Raw genomic sequence first — 16,787 nt, 5'->3', positions numbered from 1 at the left:
CTATTACAGGTGGTTAAAGACAAAGTTGGCTAAAGTTGAATGGAAAAATAGGCTTAGAAAGGTAAGATATCAGGGAAGCAGAGACAAACATTTAAAAACTCTCAGCAAAGATGAGTAAGAAACATTTTATGAGAAGGATGCATCATCAACGGTTAAGGAGATTAAGAATGACATCAAACTGAAATTTCAAAATCTACAAAACTATATAGATACAGGCCAAAACATAGTGAATATTTTAGAAATTAGCAAAGAAGTACTGAAAAGGAAAATAGAGAGAGGGAGAAATTATAGTTGGAGAGTAAACTAGCAAGAATATAAAAATATAGTAACATTTTCTAAGTATGAAAGGTAAAACAGTAGCAAAAGTGAGCCTTGGTCCCTTAGGAAGGGTGAGAATCTGGAATGAATAGAGAAACAAGGATATGGCAAAAATTTGATCAAGTATCTTTTAATTTGTTTTTACAGTAAAAGATAAAACTGTTGCAGGAATAGTAGAAACATCAGGGGCAAGGGGGAGAAAAGAACTTAAAATAATTACTAAAGTGAGCAGAAAAACTAAGGGTACAAATAACTGACAATTAACAGTCACATTATTACAGCACAGAAAGATGCCCTTCAGTCAAGTCCATAGCAATCAGCAACTAATTAGACAAAATTAATATTGCCTTTATTGTAAGAGGAATGGGGAATAAAAATTAGGGAAAGTTTGCTACTACAACAAATGTCATTGGTGAGACTGCATTCAAAGATCCTTAGAAGCACTTTCTAAACTAACGATAACTTGCATCTTGAAGAACATAGGCAGTGGATACATGGAAACACCAACAACTGTAAGCTCCTCTCCAAGCCACTCCCTACCCTGAGTTGGAAATACATCTCCATTCTTTCATTGTTGCTAGTTAAAATCCTGGAATTCCCTCCCTAATGGTATTGTGGGTCAACCTACAGCGAGTAGACTACAGTGGTTAAAGAAGGTAGCTCACCGCCACCTTCTCAAGGGCGACCACGGATGAGCAATAAATGATGGTTAGCCAGCAATGCCCACATCCCATAAGTGAATAAAAAAGGAGTACAGTGTATAAGTTTATTCTCCTTAAAGGGGCATATACTTGTATTGGAAGCAGTTCAGAGAAGGTTCACTAGGCTGCTTCCTGGAATGAAAAGACTGTCCAATGTGGAAAGGTTGAGCAGATTAAGCCTATATTAATTGGAATAATTCTTTAGAATAGGAGATTATCTTATTTGGAGGCTTGACATGATCGACTGTGAGAGGTCTGCTTCTTCTCATGGGGGAATCTAGAACTGGGAGCACTTTAAAAATAAAGGGTTTCCCAATTAAGACAGTGATGGGGAGCTTTTTTCCTCTCAGTCACATCTTTGGAATTTTCTTCACAACTTTCTTCATTAATAAAACACTCATATTCCCAAATTATAGACATTAATATAGAAGTCCTATTCAAATTAAACAAGATTCTCTGCTGACTAGAAGCTGACCATTTTCTGGTATAAACGCAGCCGAAGTGCAACTAAGAAGAAATAAAAGCCAGAAATCCAATTTTTGCTTCACTTTAAGTAGTTTTGGACATATCTCGGCACTGTGGGCACAACAAAAATTATACTGATCTTGAACAAGGTGCATCAGGAGTGCAATTTAAACAAGACATGTCAAGATTTTAAAATGGAAAATTAGAATAAATAATACCTAAGTAGAGGATGATAATGTGAGCAAACAGAGGACTGAAAACTGAAATGCTGGATGGCCAGGAAGAGAGCAAGTTTTGTGGAAGGAGATATGAGAAAAAGTGTGCAACATGCAAAATACTGAATTTATTTAAAAAATCATTTTGTTGTTAGAACATTACAAGATGCCTCACATAAAAATTTGAAAGAAATAACTTTATAGAATCATAACATCCCAGAGTACCACAGAGCTGCTCTCTCATTAGAGAGATCACTGTTGTTGAGTTTCACCATGCCACAGGCAAGGGGCATGGATGAGAAGACAGGTCCATGACCTTCATGGAACTCAGCAAGAGCAGGAACTGAACCCACATTAAAATCACCCATTCAGCCAACCGAGTTAACTGACCCCTGTAGGATCATACCAATGGTCTGAATGTAAATAATGTTTTTCCCAAGAACTGGTGATTTCCTATGCGGACTACTGTAAAATGCGTAGAAATCTTGCTTTGGCTCTGGGTGGCTATAGATCCAGTCAGACTTCGAATGTAACACAATAGGTTTAAAAAGGTTGTTATTTGGCTGAAAAGCTTCTTCTAGGAGATGTTTCACTCTTGGACTGAATTTTTGGTAGAGATCAATCACATCCTTATGGTTAGATATTAGAGCTGTCCTCAGCGTTGCTTCACTGTGTTGCATTGTCTCCATCAAGAGAAACAAATCAAAATCTCTAGAAAGAAAATAAATGAAAACTCTGTATTAAATTCAGTTAAATAGCTGGTTCTTTTGCTTTCATCCAAACTTTCAACACATAATACCACAATGAACTTCTTCACTGCTTCCAAAATAAAAACAGGTTTTTGTCCATTCACTTGATCTTACAAAGTTCCTTTACAACTTTTTTGTTCAATCCACATTTAACTTCATATCATCCAAAAACCAAAAACACTTATCCAATCCTTTCACTAAATAATTTATAAATGTAAAAAAAAATGACTCTAGGGGACAATCGTTATTTCCTGCCCCTGTTCAGTTATTAAATCTGAAATATTAAGCTAACCTCAATAATGATGGCCGTGACAACCATCATTGGCATAATACCTTTCAGGACATCAGAGCTACTATCCCAGCCTGGTCTACATGTAACTCAAAATGTGACTGATTATTAAATGCCCATTGAAATCACTGAGCAAACCACCTAACTGCAGGGAAATTAAGGATGGCAACAAATATTGGCCTTGCAAATGATTCCCATATAGCATGAAAGAATAAAACCTCCTTACTATCTCTTACCTTTAAGCCACATAATGATACATCTAGAAATATTTATACAAGTTTGTTTTGATTTGTCATTCTGATAAAAGGGCAGAGACTGAAAACATTTTTAGTTCTTTTTCCACAGATATCACCTGACATGTCTAGAATTTCAAGTATTTTTTGATTTTATTTTGATGATCTGGAATTTGTAGTACTGTGCTTTTATGATTTATCATGATTTTAGATTCCTAGCTTAACCTCACCACCATCTCATTGATTGTCCCACTGTTGATCAATTGTCAAACTGCTTGTCTGATATCCAGCATATGCTGAGCAGAAATCTTTCCAACTATTAATCTCAAAGATGGAAATGTGTTGCTGGAAAAGCGCAGCAGGTCAGGCAGCATCTAGGGAACAGGAGAATCGACGTTTCGGGCATTAGCCCTTCTTCAGGAAGGGCTAATGCCCGAAGAAGGGCTAATGCCCGAAATGTCGATTCTCCTGTTCCCTAGATGCTGCCTGACCTGCTGCGCTTTTCCAGCAACACATTTCCATCTCTGATCTCCAGCATCTGCAGACCTCACTTTCTCCTATTAATCTCAAAGGCCAAGTCATTGTGTTCAAAGACCTTGTTGTAAACTTCATTACACAGGTGCTAACTTCATCCATTTCCCTGGTAACTGTCTGTGTCTGAAATAAACTGTTGCCAAGTTTGGTATCATGCCTGTCTCATATAAGCCTCTAACCACTTATCTGTGGCATCACCAAGACCACCTATTTCTACCTGTGCAACATGGCTCAATTTTATCCTTGACCGAGCTCCACTGTTGCTGAAAATCTCATCCATGCCTTTATTAGCTCTAGGTTGAATCTAGAGCTCTTGACATATTCAATTGTTCTGCTCTACATAAATTTCAACTCAGCCAAAACTCTGATGAACATGTCCTGACTTGTATCAAGTTTCTTCACACATTAACAGCTGCTTACTGACCTACACTGGGACCTGGTCAAGTAATGTGCTGATTTTAAATTCTCATCTTTGATTTCAGTTTTGCCATGACCTCACTCCTATCTCTGTTATTTACTTCAGCACTACATTACTCAGATATCTGTATTCAATTTCTAGCCTCTTAATAATCCCTGATTTTATTAGGTCCATCACATCAAAGAGACCTTGGAGTGCAGGTTCATAGCTCCTTGAAAGTGGTTACAGGTAGATGGGATAGTGAAGAAGGTGTTTAGTATGCTTTCCTTTATTGGTCAGAGGATTGAGTACAGGAGTTGGGACGTCATGTTGCGGCTGTACAGGACATTGGTTAGGCCATTTTTGGAATATTGTGTGCAATTCTGGTCTCCTTCCCATCAGAATGATGTTGTGAAACTTGACAGGGTTCAGAAACGATTTACAAGGATATTGCCAGGATTAGAGGATTTGAGCTATAAGGAGGTTGAATAGGCTAGGGCTGTTTTCCCTGGAGTGTCAGATGCTGAGGGGTGACCTTATAGAGGTTTATAAAATCATGAGGTCCATGGATAGGATAAATAGACAAAGTCTTTTACCTGGGGTCCGGGAGTCCAGAACTAGAGGGCATAGGTTTAGGGTGAGAGGGGAAAGATATAAAAGAGACCTAAGAGGCAACGTTTTCACTCAGAGGGTGGTATGTGTATGGAATGAGCTGCCATAAGAAGTGGTGGAGGCTGGTACAATTGCAACATTTTAAACGCATCTGGATGGGTATAAGAATAGGAAAGATTTGAAGGGATATGGGCCGGGTGCTGGCAGGTGGGACGAGATTGGGTAGGAATATTTTGTCAACTGGACATGTTGGACTGAAAGGTCTGTTTCCGTGCTGTATATCTCTATGACTCTATGACTTATGGTAGGATCACCAACACGAAACGTTAACTCTGATTTCTCTTAACAGATGCTGCCAGACCTGCCGGACTTTTCCAGCAACTTCTGTTTTTGTTTATTTATGGCAGTGCCGTCGGCCATCTAAGTCTTTCCACCTTTCTTTCTTTCCTGATGATAGTCCTTAAAAAACTACCACTTTGCCCACCTGTCTTATGTGGACTGCTATGTAGAACTCTTGGGATATTTTATTATATTAAATGAATGATATACTGCAAAAATCCAGCTGTTGGCAATACTAATCAAGTTAGATCCCAAAATGAAAACTGGTTTGGTAAATTATAAGCTTTTTTTTAAACAATTGGTTATCATAGCAATTTGTTGGTTGGCTCAGTAGGCTGGACAGCTGGATTTTGTTGCAGAGCAATCTAACAGTGTGGGCTCGATATCTTCATCAGTTAAGATTATCATGGAGGATTCTTCTTTTCAATTTCTCTCCTCGCTTAAGGTATGGTGACCCTAAGGTTCAACCACCACTACCAGTCATCTCTCTCTCTCATTACAGCTCTATGATCCTTTAGGACTAGGGCAACCTTACCTCACTTTACGTTAGTCACTGAAGTACTCACATGAGGCTGCAGATGCTCTTCAACAATACAAAGTAAGTTATTACACAAGGAATAAAATAAAAACAGCCATGAAGACAGTTAATAAGATCTTAACACAAATATCAAAACAAAGTTTCAATGTATGACCCAACACTATTGTTACAGGTACTCATAGAACATAGAAGAATACAGCGCAGTACAGGCCCTTCGGCCCTCGAGGTTGCGCCGATCCAAGCCCACCTAACCTACACTAGCCCACTATCCTCCATATGCCTATCCAATGCCCGCTTAAATGCCCATAATGTGGGAGAGTCCACCACTGCTACTGGCAGGGCATTCCATGAACTCACGACTCGCTGAGTAAAGAACCTACCCCTAACATCTGTCCTATACCTACCCCCTCTTAATTTAAAGCTATGCCCCCTTGTAGTAGCTGACTCCATATGTGGAAAAAGATTCTCACTGTCGACCCTATCTAAACCCCTAATCATCTTGTACACCTCTATCAAGTCACCCCTAAACCTTCTTTTCTCCAATGAAAACAACCCCAAGTGCCTCAGCCTTTCCTCATACGATCTTTCTACCATACCAGGCAACATCCTGGTAAACCTCCTCTGCACCCGTTCCAGTGCCTCCACATCCTTCCTATAGTATGGTGACCAAAACTGCACAAATACTCCAGATGCGGCCGCACCAGAGTCTTATACAACTGCAACATGACCTCAGTACTCCGGAACTCAATTCCTCTACCAATAAAAGCCAGTACGCCATATGCCTTCTTCACTGCACTATTTACCTGGGTGGCAACTTTCAAAGATCTGTGTACATGGACACCAAGATCCCTCTGCTCATCCACACTACCAAGTATCCGACCATTAGCCCAGTACCCCATCTTTTTGTTACTCTTACCAAAGTTCATCACCTCACACTTAGCTACATTGAACTCCATTTGCCACTCCTCTGCCCAGTTCTGCAGCTTATCTATATCCCGCTGTAACCTGCCACATCCTTCCTCACTGTCTACAACTCCTCCGACTTTCGTATCATCCGCAAACTTGCTCACCCAACCTTCTAACCCCTCCTCCAGGTCATTTATAAAAATGACAAACAGCAATGGTCCCAAAACAGATCCTTGAGGAACACCGCTAATGACGGCACACCAAGATGAACCTTTGCCATCAACTACTACCCTCTGTCTTCTTCCAGCCAGCCAACTCCTAATCCAAACCTCCAACTCACCCTCAATGCCATACCTCCGTATTTTTTGCACTAGTCTACCATGGGGAACCTTATCAAACGCCTTACTAAAATCCATATACACCACATCTACCGCTTTCCCCTCATCCACTTCCTTAGTCACCTTCTCAAAGAATTCAATAAGGTTTGTGAGGCACGACCTGCCTTCACAAAACCATGCTGACTATCCTTGATCACATTATTCCTATCCAGATGTTCATAAATCCTATCCCTTACAATTCTCTCTAAGATTTTGCCTATAACAGAAGTGAGACTCACCGGCCTATAATTACTAGGGTTATCCCTACTCCCCTTCTTGAACAAGGGAACCACATTTGCTAGCCTCCAATCTTCTGGCACTACTCCTGTAGACAACGAGGACATAAAAATCAAGGCCAATGGCTCTGCAATCTCCTCCCTTGCTTCTCAGAGAATTCTAGGATAAATGCCATCAGGCCCAGGGGACTTATCTATTTTCACCCTTTCCAGAATTTCCAACACCTCTTCTCTACATACCTCAAAGCCATCCATTCTACTTAATTGTGACTCAGTATTCACATTGACAACAATGTCCTGTTCCTGATTGAATACTGACGAAAAGTATTCATTCAGTGTCTCCCCAATCTCTTCAGCCTCCACACGCAACTTCCCACTACTATCCTTGACTGGACCTATTCCTACCCTAGTCATTCTTTTATTCCTGACATACCTATAGAAAGCCTTAGGGTTTTCCCTAATCCTACCAACTAAGGACCTTTCATGTCCCCTCCTTGCTGCTCTTAGCTCTCTCTTCAGGTCCTTCCTGGCTACCTTATAACTCTCAATCGCCCCAATTGAACCTTCACGCCTCATCTTTACATAGGCCGCCCTCTTCCATTTAACAAGTGATTCCAATTCCTTATTAAACCACGGCTCCCTCACACGACCCTTTCCTCCCTGCCTGACGGGTACATACTTATCAAGGACACTCAATAGTTGCTCCTTGAACAAGCTCCACATATCAATTACGCCCTTGCCTTGAAGCTTACTTTTCCAAGCCACACATCCTAAGTCATGCCTCACCGCATCATAATTTCCCTGCCCCCAGCTATAACTCTTGCCCTGTAGTGCACACTTATCCCTCTCCATCACTAGAGTAAAAGTCACCGAATTGTGGTCACTGTCCCCAAAATGCTCACCTACCTCTAATTCTAACACCTGGCCTGGTTCATTACCCAGAACCAAATCCAGTATGGCCTCACCTCTTGTTGGCCTATCTACATATTGTGTCAGGAAACCCTCCTGCACACATTGGACAAACACTGACCCATCTAACGAACTTGAGCTATAGCTTTCCCAATCAATATCAGGAAAGTTAAAGTCCCCCATAACAACCACCCTATTACTTTCACTCTTCTCTTGAATCATCCTCACAATCCTTTCTTCTACATTTCTAGGACTATTAAGAGGCCTGTAAAAAACTCCTAACAAGGTGAGCTCACCTTTCCTATTCCTAACCTCAGCCCAAACTACCTCAGATGGCGAGTCTACATCCATCGTTCTTTCCACAGCTGTAATACTATCTTTGACAAGCAATGCCACACCTCGCCCTCTTTTACCCCCACCTCTGACCCTACTAAAACATTTAAACAGTTCCACAGAAATTTCACTCCAATCTCACCTCTAAGTTTTTACTCAATTGACTCTTCTGGTTTCTATGGCTTGGATTGTACAGACAATTTGAGACATTTTCTTGAGCTTGTTGGCATGAACTTTTCACAATTTTGATGGCCAAAACTTTCTCAGTTCCAACAACTTGAAAATTCTATCCAAACTCTCCAGCTTTGAAGCTCCACAAAACTGATCCCTGACCCAAAACCTGATTGCCCTGCTCAGATAAACGTTTCTCCCTTCCAAACTGAACTCATCCTTTCTGAAATAAAGCTTGAAATTTCCATTCTGAAGAGACGGCTTTCTGATCTGTTGTAAGCTCAGCAATATCAACACTCCATCCATTAGCATGTGGACAAAGTGGTCAAGGCACATGGCACATTTGCTTTCATTGGTTGGGGCACAGACTATTAAAATTGGAAAGTCATGTTGCAGCTGTACAGAACTTTAGTTAGGCCACATGTGGAATATTGTGTACAGTTCTGGTCAGCACACTAGAAGAAGGATGTGGATGTTCTGGAAAGGGTACATAATTAGTTTACAGGGATGTTGCCTGGTTAGGAGAGTATTACTTATATGAAGAGATTGTACAAACTTGATTTGTTTTCACTTGAATGAAAAAGGATGAGGGGACGACCTGACAAAAGCTTACAAATTTAAGAGAGGCATGGATAGTCAGGTCTTTTTCCAAGGGTAGAAATGCTAATTAGTACGGTACATAAGTTTAAAGTAAAAGGGACTAAGTCTAAAGGAGATGTGAGAGTTAAGCTTTTTATTTACACAGGTGTTAAGTGCCTACATGAGAGCCCATAAATGGATCAACAGAACAAATACCATAATGCTCGACCTTGAGGGATAGCCACGACGACAACCACGACGTTCAGTGCCGAGAATGTGCTGCCGGAGGAGGTGGTGGAGGCGGATACAATGGCAACATTTAAGAGACACCTTAATAGATATATGAATACGCAGGGAAAAGAGGGATAAGGACTACAGAGAGGCAAAAGGTTTTTAGTTTAGAAATGCATCATTTGTCAGCACAGTCTTGGTGGGCCAAAGGGCTTGTACCTGTGCTATATTGTTCTTTGTTCCATTTGCCTTTTTCTTTCAGATTAGATTCCATACAATGTGGAAACAGGCCCTTCGGTTCAACCAGTCCACACCGACCCTCCGAAGAGTATCCCACCCAGACCAATTTCCCTCTGACTTATGCACCTAGCACTATAGGCAATTTAGCATGGCCAATTCACCTGACCTGCACAACTTTGGATTGTGGGAGGAAACCAAAGCACCCGCAGGAAACCCACGGAGACACGGGGAGAATGTGCAAACTCTACACAGGCAGTTGCCAGAGGCTGGAATCGAACCTGGGTCCCTAGCGCTGTGAGGCAGCAGTGCTAACCACTGAGCCACCGTGCCACCCTAAGTAGCGGAACCTTATCAAAAGCCTTTTGGAAATTGAAATACATCATATGCAATGGTTTCCCTTGATCTATTTTGCACTTTACCTTGTCAACGAATTTGAATATATTTTCCTTATGAAGCCATGCTGACTCTGTTTAATTATAGTATCTGCATTTCTATATGCTCTGCTATTGCATCCTTTATATTAGACTTGTTAACATTCCCAAAGACAGGTTTTAAGTTATTTGGCATACATTACTTGATTTTTGGCACTCCCCATTTTGAATAAGAGTGATATACTGGCAGTTTGCCAATCTTCTGGGACAATTCCAGAATCTCAGGTTTCTTAGAAGATTGCTACCAGTGCATCTATTACCTGTGTAGCTACTTCCTGTAATACTCTCAGATGCAACCCATCTTGTCCAATGTATGTAATAGCCTTTGGCTCCATTAGTTTCCTAGTACTTTTTCTTCTAGGGATAGTTATTTATTTCCTCTCCCCCTTTTGCCCCTTAATTATTTACTTTTTTTTGGAATAGTATTTGTGTTTGTAATGAAGACTGACAAAAAACGATTTATTCAACTCATCTGCCTTTTCCCAATTCCCATTATTTCCTCAGCCCCATTCTCTAATAAGTTCACTTTGGTCTCTTCTTTTTTAGATATTTAAAGAAGCTCTTAGTGTCCTTTTTGATATTATTTACTATGATTCTATAATATATGCAAATTTATTTTTATCTTCATTATTTTCTGGCCATCACTTTTTAAGCTTTTAAAACATTCCAAATCCTTTGGCTGATCACTAATCTTTTCATATTGTATGTTTCTTCCTTTCAATTTTAAGTTCAGTTTATTCCTTCCTAGATTCCTTCTTCTTCACTGGGAAGTAACATTATTGTTAGTTGTGATTTTTTTTCCCCCTTTCATCTGCCATTATTAATCAACCATCTTTTTTGTCAAATTCTTTTCCCAGTACACACCAGCCAATTCTGCCAACAATTCCTTGTGATTACCCTAATTTGAATTTAGCACAGTTGTTTCCAGCTCAAATTGTTCACTATCAATCTGAATGCTAAATTCTACCATTCTAAATGCTAAAGTCACTGTTTCCTAAGGGATAGTTTATTGAAATCATTTATTGTGCATGCTTCATACTACATCCTAGCCTGATACCCGGTAAGATCCACAACATATCGCTCTAAGAAAGTATTCCAAATGAATTCTAACAAAGCTGCAAAGCCACTTGTAGGTCCACAAACATTGACTGATCACGGTGTGGACACTGATTCCTGATTCCAGACTTTGCTGCCACTTGCGAAACTCAAGAGGAATGCACAACAGCAGGAAAAATTAGAGGGAATGTAGATTCTAACTGTCTCAAATATATTATTCTCAGTTCCTCCGTCAAAAGAGTTTGATCAAGAATGCTGCAAATATTTTGGGAAATAAATAGGTCTTTTCCAGCACTGTTAGATGAGTAACACACAAAATTATTGTACTGAGGAAGAGGGCTTGACTGAAGACGACCAGCATTTCTGTATGTTATTTACTGCATCTGTTGCTCCCAATGCAGTCTCCTCTACATTGGGTTGACAGGACGTCTACTTGCAGGGTGCTTCAGAGAACATCTCAGGGACACCTGCACCAACCAAACCCAATGCCCCTTGGCCGAACACTTCAACACTCTCTCCCACTCTGCCAAGCACATGCAGGTCATGGGCCTCCTCCATCACCACACCCTAACCACTCAACAGCTGAAGGAAGAACGTCTCATCTTCCGTCTTGGGACTCCCTAACCACATGACATCAATGTGGACTTCACCAATTTGCTCATTTCCCCTCCCCCCACCTTATCCCAGTTCCAACCTTCCAACTCAGCACCACCTCACGCCCTGTCCATCTTTATTCAGATCTATCTGCTCCACCCTCCTCTCTGGAGAAGAAAGTGAGGTCTGCAGATGCTGGAGATCAGAGATGGAAATGTGTTGCTGGAAAATGTGTTCCTGAAGAAGGGCTAATGCCCGAAACGTCGATTCTCCTGTTCCCTAGATGCTGCCTGACCTGCTGCGCTTTTCCAGCAACACATTTCCACCCTCCTCTCTGACCAATCACCACTACCCCCACCTCCATCTACCTATCGCACTCTCAGCTACTTTCCCCCCAGCCCCTTCCATTTATCTCTCCACCCCTGAGGCTCACAGCCTCATTCCTAATGAAGGTCTCTTGCACCAAACATTGATTCTCCTGCACTTCGGATGCTGCATGAGGTGCTGTGCTTTTCCAACACCCCACTCTAAACCGTATTACTGCAAACTGTTTCCTCTGTCCACAGATTCTGCCTGATCTGAAAAACTGCAAAATTTTGTTTGCGCACTGTGCTGTTATTAAGGTTGCACATGTTTATTCAGAAGTAGCAGAAAATATCACATCATAGAAGTAATGATAACCCAAGTTCTATGATTCCTTCAGAGTTAAGATTAAAGTCTTAATAACTGCTTATGTACAATATGAAACATGAACTGAAAGTGATGAAAAACAGTAAATAAGCACTGTTTTTCATCTAAAACCATTCTTATTTTCTGATGGCCTACTTTACAGACAGGCTTTAGCAAGTCAGTTAGTGATCAGCAGTCTTTAACTGTTTTTTTTTAGCAAAACCTAATTTTTAAACCCTCTACTCCACTGGCTACGCACAATGGCACTTCAACCGACCTATATAACCGAATTGCACACCAAACTGGAATTAAATTCCCTACAGTATGTAACGGACCCTCTGAAGAGTAACCCACCCAGACCCAATCCCCTCCCCGCTATTTACCCCTGACTAATGCACCTAGCACGATGGGCAATTTAGCATGGCCAATTCACCTGACCTACACATTTTTGGACTGTGGGAGGAAACCCACGCAGACACGGGGAGAACGTGCAAGCTCCACACAGACAGTCACCCGAAGCGGGGAACCGAACCCGGGTCACTGATGAGGCAGTAGTGCTAACCACTGCGCCGCCCCACGATGAATTAATAACGCCTCCTTTGCACGGTTTTGGGGGAGAGGGTCATAATTTTGTTTCGGGGTGCATTGACACTAACCAGGCCCGACACTCCCAACACAGCGCCAACACTCAGAGTAGCGTCAACCTCTTGAGGCGCTGGACCAGCCTCAGTCATGATCCGTGCGCGCGCAGCCCTGACAGGCGGGGCTGGGATTCTGGGAAGGGGCGAGAGGGCCGAGGGGCGTGGCCCTAAAGCCGTTAGCGTTGCGGCTCGAGCGTTACCAATCCTCAGTTTCATCAACGTCGGAGCGTCTAAGGTGGCGAACTGAGGATGTGCGTAATGGGATTTGTGGTTTACAGTCAATCCAACTGTTCAATCTCGATTTTCAATAGCTTTTTCAAAACCGTTTTCACTTTCAACTAGGTCGGGAGAATCCGGAGTCTTAAAGCCTAAGTAACAGATTGACATTCATTGTTGCTGCGGTGAAAAACAATTCCATATAATATGTAACAAAGAACTGAGGATGGTGGAAATGTGAAACCGAAACTGTGGTAGCATCTGTGAAGAGGAAGTACAGATAACGTTTCGAGTACAGTGACCTTTCAGAACGGACAATTATAACTTGGTAACGAGTTAAAGTAGGCGGAGGCATTCTGATGAAGTGTCATTGGACTTGAGGCGTTAACTCTGTTTCTCTCTCCACAGATGCTGAGTTTCTCCAGGAGTTTTTGTTGTATGAGGCGGTCATCTCAAGGTCGGCTAGATTATCCGTCTGTGCCCTTCCTGGGGCCAATCAACTATAAATGAATGTTGCTTGGATTATTCAAACAAAATAATATCCAACATATTACACAATATTGAGCGCAAATAAATCAGTGCTACAAAGGCTCGGGTTGTTTTCCTTAGAGCAGAGAAGGCAGAGAGTAGCTCAACAAAAACGTTTCCCCTTACTAGAGAGGTCTTTAACCAAAAGGTACAGTTTTAAAGCAAGAGGTTTAGGGGAGATTTGAGGAAATGTTTTTTTTTTAATCCTGAGGGTTGTGGGTGTCTAGAACTCACTGCCAAAAAAGGTCGTGCAAGTGAAAACCCTCAAGCTCTTTTTTTAATAACTACACCAGTGCATGCAAGGCTACGGTGCTAAGTGCTGGAAAATGGGATTAGAATAGATGGATGATGATGTGACCAGTGTAGACAGGATATGCTGAAGAGTCTCCTTCCGTGCTGTTAAAAAAAGGTCTGATTCTGCTACATTTTTTACTGGAAATTTGCTGCAGAGCATGGTTAAAGCACAGGAGGAGGCCATATGGTCTGGCATGTCTGTGTTGGCTGCCTGGAGCAATTCACCTGGTGTTGCTTCCCTGCCTTTTCAGAAATTAATATAACTTACTTTTGAAAACTTCAATCAAACCTTACTCCTCCATACTCAAGCAGCATCTTACACATCTAACCATTCACAACGTGAAAAGAACTTCTCTTCTTTTGTTACTTAGCTTCAATATTGTGCCCTTTGATTCTCAATTCTTCGAAAAATGGGAACAGTTTCTTCCTCTGCACTCTGTTCATATCCCAAATTTTCTCTCAACCTTCTCTCAGTAGAACGGTCCCAGTCTTGGAAATCTTTCTCTGTAGCTGAACTTCCTCGTCCTTAGAAAAATTCTTGTGAAATTTTTTTGCACCCCCTCTGATATCTTCATCTGTGGTGCTCAGAACTGCTGCAATACTCCAGTTGAGGCAGAACTAGATTTACAGGTTTTACATGTTTAACCTAATATCTTGCTTTTGTACTTCTGGCCCTGCTTTCCTAACAACGCTCTCAACCTGTTCAGCCACCTCCAATGATTTACGTATAGACACCCAGAACCTTACAACCTAAGACATAGGTGCAAAAAGTAAACCATTTGGCATATCAAGTCTGCTCTGCCTTTCAGTGGAATTATGGTTGATCTCATAATCCTCAACTCTGCTTTCCTGCTTTATTCCTTTTACCTTTAATTCTTTTACTGGCTAAAAATCTATCTCTGCCTTGAATATACTTAATGGCCTAGCCTCGACAGCCCTCTACAGGAAAGAATTCCACAGATTGACTACACAGAAAAAAATCCTTTTCTTGTTTGCCTTAAATGGGCATCCCTTACTCTGAGGATTATACCCTCTAGTCGCAGACCCTCACACAAAGGGAAACAACTCTTTGCATCTACCTTGTCAAGCTTTCTAAGAATATTATGTTTCAACAAGGGGTCTCATTCTTCTGAATTCCAATGAATACAGACTGAACCTACTCCATCTTACATAAGAAAATTCCTCTGTAACTGAAATTAATCTAGTGAACCTTCCCTGCTCTGCTTCCAATGTTAATATATCTTTCCTTAGATAAGGGGAGAAAAACTGTTCACAGCATTCCAGATGTACTCTGACTAGTGCCTTTCATACTTGTAGCAAGGGGTTCTTATATTTTTTTTACTAGATTCCCACTATGAATTCTTCTTTGTGACTACCTTTGTCAATTTCAATTTTGAGAAAATGAGGACTGCAGATGCTGGAGATCAGAGTTGAGAGCGTGGTGCTGGAAAAGCACAGATGGTCAGGCAGCACCTGAGAAGCAAGAGAATTGACGTTTTGGGCATAAGATACAAATCTTCTCAAAACTCGATAAGATTCCTGATGTAGGGCTTATGCCCAAAACGTCGATTCTCCCGCTTCTTGGATTCACACGCTCTATTCAATTTCAATTTATCAAACTACACAAAGATTAAAGTCACCCATGAATAATGTGCTGCCTTCTTTACATGCCCTCATTATCTCCTGATTTATCATCTGCTCTACAGAACTACTACCATTTTCTTTTCCTTCCTCTGACCCTATTTGCTACTTTTTTAAGCTTTTACGCTCTATACCTTCCTGTCCTACTCTGGGTATCTTTATCAAAATAATTGCCCTACAATGCCATCATATCCTTCTGCTTTGTAAGCCTCAAGCTCCCTCTTGAACCCTCTACTGTAATTAGTTTGGAGCTCTCTCTCTGCAGCCCTTGTTATTTGATTCGCCAGAACTGGTCCTAGCATAGTTCAAGTGAAGTTTATTCCACCGGAACTGCTCCTTTCGATCCCAGGATTGGTGCCAGTCCCCATAAACTGAAAGCTCCTTCTACCAGACCAATCTTTAAGCCAGGCATTTAACTCCTTAACTTTATTTACTCTGTGCTAGTTTGTCTATAGCTAATGTGGTAATCCTGAGATTATTGCCTGTTCTAGATGCAGGAAGTTCTGCTTTTTAGTTTAGCTCCTAAATGTTCAGATTCTTTCAACAGAGCTTCCTTGCTAATCCTATCAATGTCATTAAGTATCAAAATGGACAACAACTACTGGATCCCTCCCCACTCCAAGTTCCTCTCCAGCCCTTTTATGATGCAAAGCTGGACAGGTGAACCGAATCAGTCTCTATATTCGCAACACAGTAAAATTAAAATATTCAAAAACCCTCAAAATTTATCCCAAATGGTTCCCAACCAGACATTTTTTGAATAACCACTCGCAGATTTGGTGAATAATTTATTCTCAACACCAAATTTTAGTTTAATCAAATGACTTAGTAGTTTATTAACAATACAGTAACTTTAACAGGGCAAAATTAAACAACAAAGTAGGGAAGTTCGCTGTGCCCTCATGAGCACTCTTTTTAAGAGGACAACATGCCCAAATTTTTTTAACCTCTACTTCAGTGTAAATTAACCGTTAATTTATTTAATTCAGGATCTGCATTTTTGTGCTGTAATTAGGGACATCATACGAAACATTCCACCTGGATTATCTCATCCCTCAGGAAGGTTTCAGCTGTCCTTTCATTTGTTTGTAGTGTCACATCAACATTATTGATGGATTTTATTTAACAATTGTTCTGGTTACATGTAGGAAAATTACCAGGAACTTGTCCCTGTAATTGTCCTGTTTCTTGAACTATCTTTGGATATTCTATAATTAAGGGTGAAGCTATTACTTTTAGTCCTGTCAAGTTGTTACCCACACCCTCAATCAGTAATAACTTTACTCAGCCAATTACCTTTCCTGGTAACAAATCACATTCCAAATGTATTTTTATATAATGGAAC

At 41.0% G+C, this 16,787-nt stretch overlaps 1 protein-coding gene across 2 annotated transcripts in view; it reads right to left on the bottom strand.

The window, feature by feature from the left end:
- Positions 1–12,912, bottom strand: part of amz2 (archaelysin family metallopeptidase 2) — a 42,959-nt gene extending 30,047 nt beyond the window's left edge. Inside the window, exons 1-2 of one of the 2 annotated variants that reach the window (XM_043714840.2) lie at positions 12,779–12,912; positions 2,106–2,410 (exon numbers count right to left, since the gene is read on the bottom strand). In XM_043714840.2, the coding sequence (XP_043570775.1) occupies positions 2,106–2,388 (283 nt within the window). In that variant the 5' untranslated portion in view covers positions 2,389–2,410; positions 12,779–12,912. Of the gene's footprint in view, positions 1–2,105; positions 2,411–12,684 lie in introns of both variants that reach the window. The other variant, XM_088000632.1, reaches the window with a different exon arrangement.
- Positions 12,913–16,787: the final 3,875 nt, after the last annotated feature.

This window comes from Chiloscyllium plagiosum, unplaced genomic scaffold (genome assembly GCF_037043375.1).
Source record: "Chiloscyllium plagiosum isolate Xiang-an unplaced genomic scaffold, Cpla_swu_hap1 HiC_scaffold_25, whole genome shotgun sequence".
Taxonomy (NCBI): Eukaryota; Metazoa; Chordata; class Chondrichthyes; order Orectolobiformes; family Hemiscylliidae; genus Chiloscyllium; species Chiloscyllium plagiosum.
Note: the sequence above shows the minus strand (reverse complement) of the source record. Positions and strands in the feature narration are given on the sequence as shown.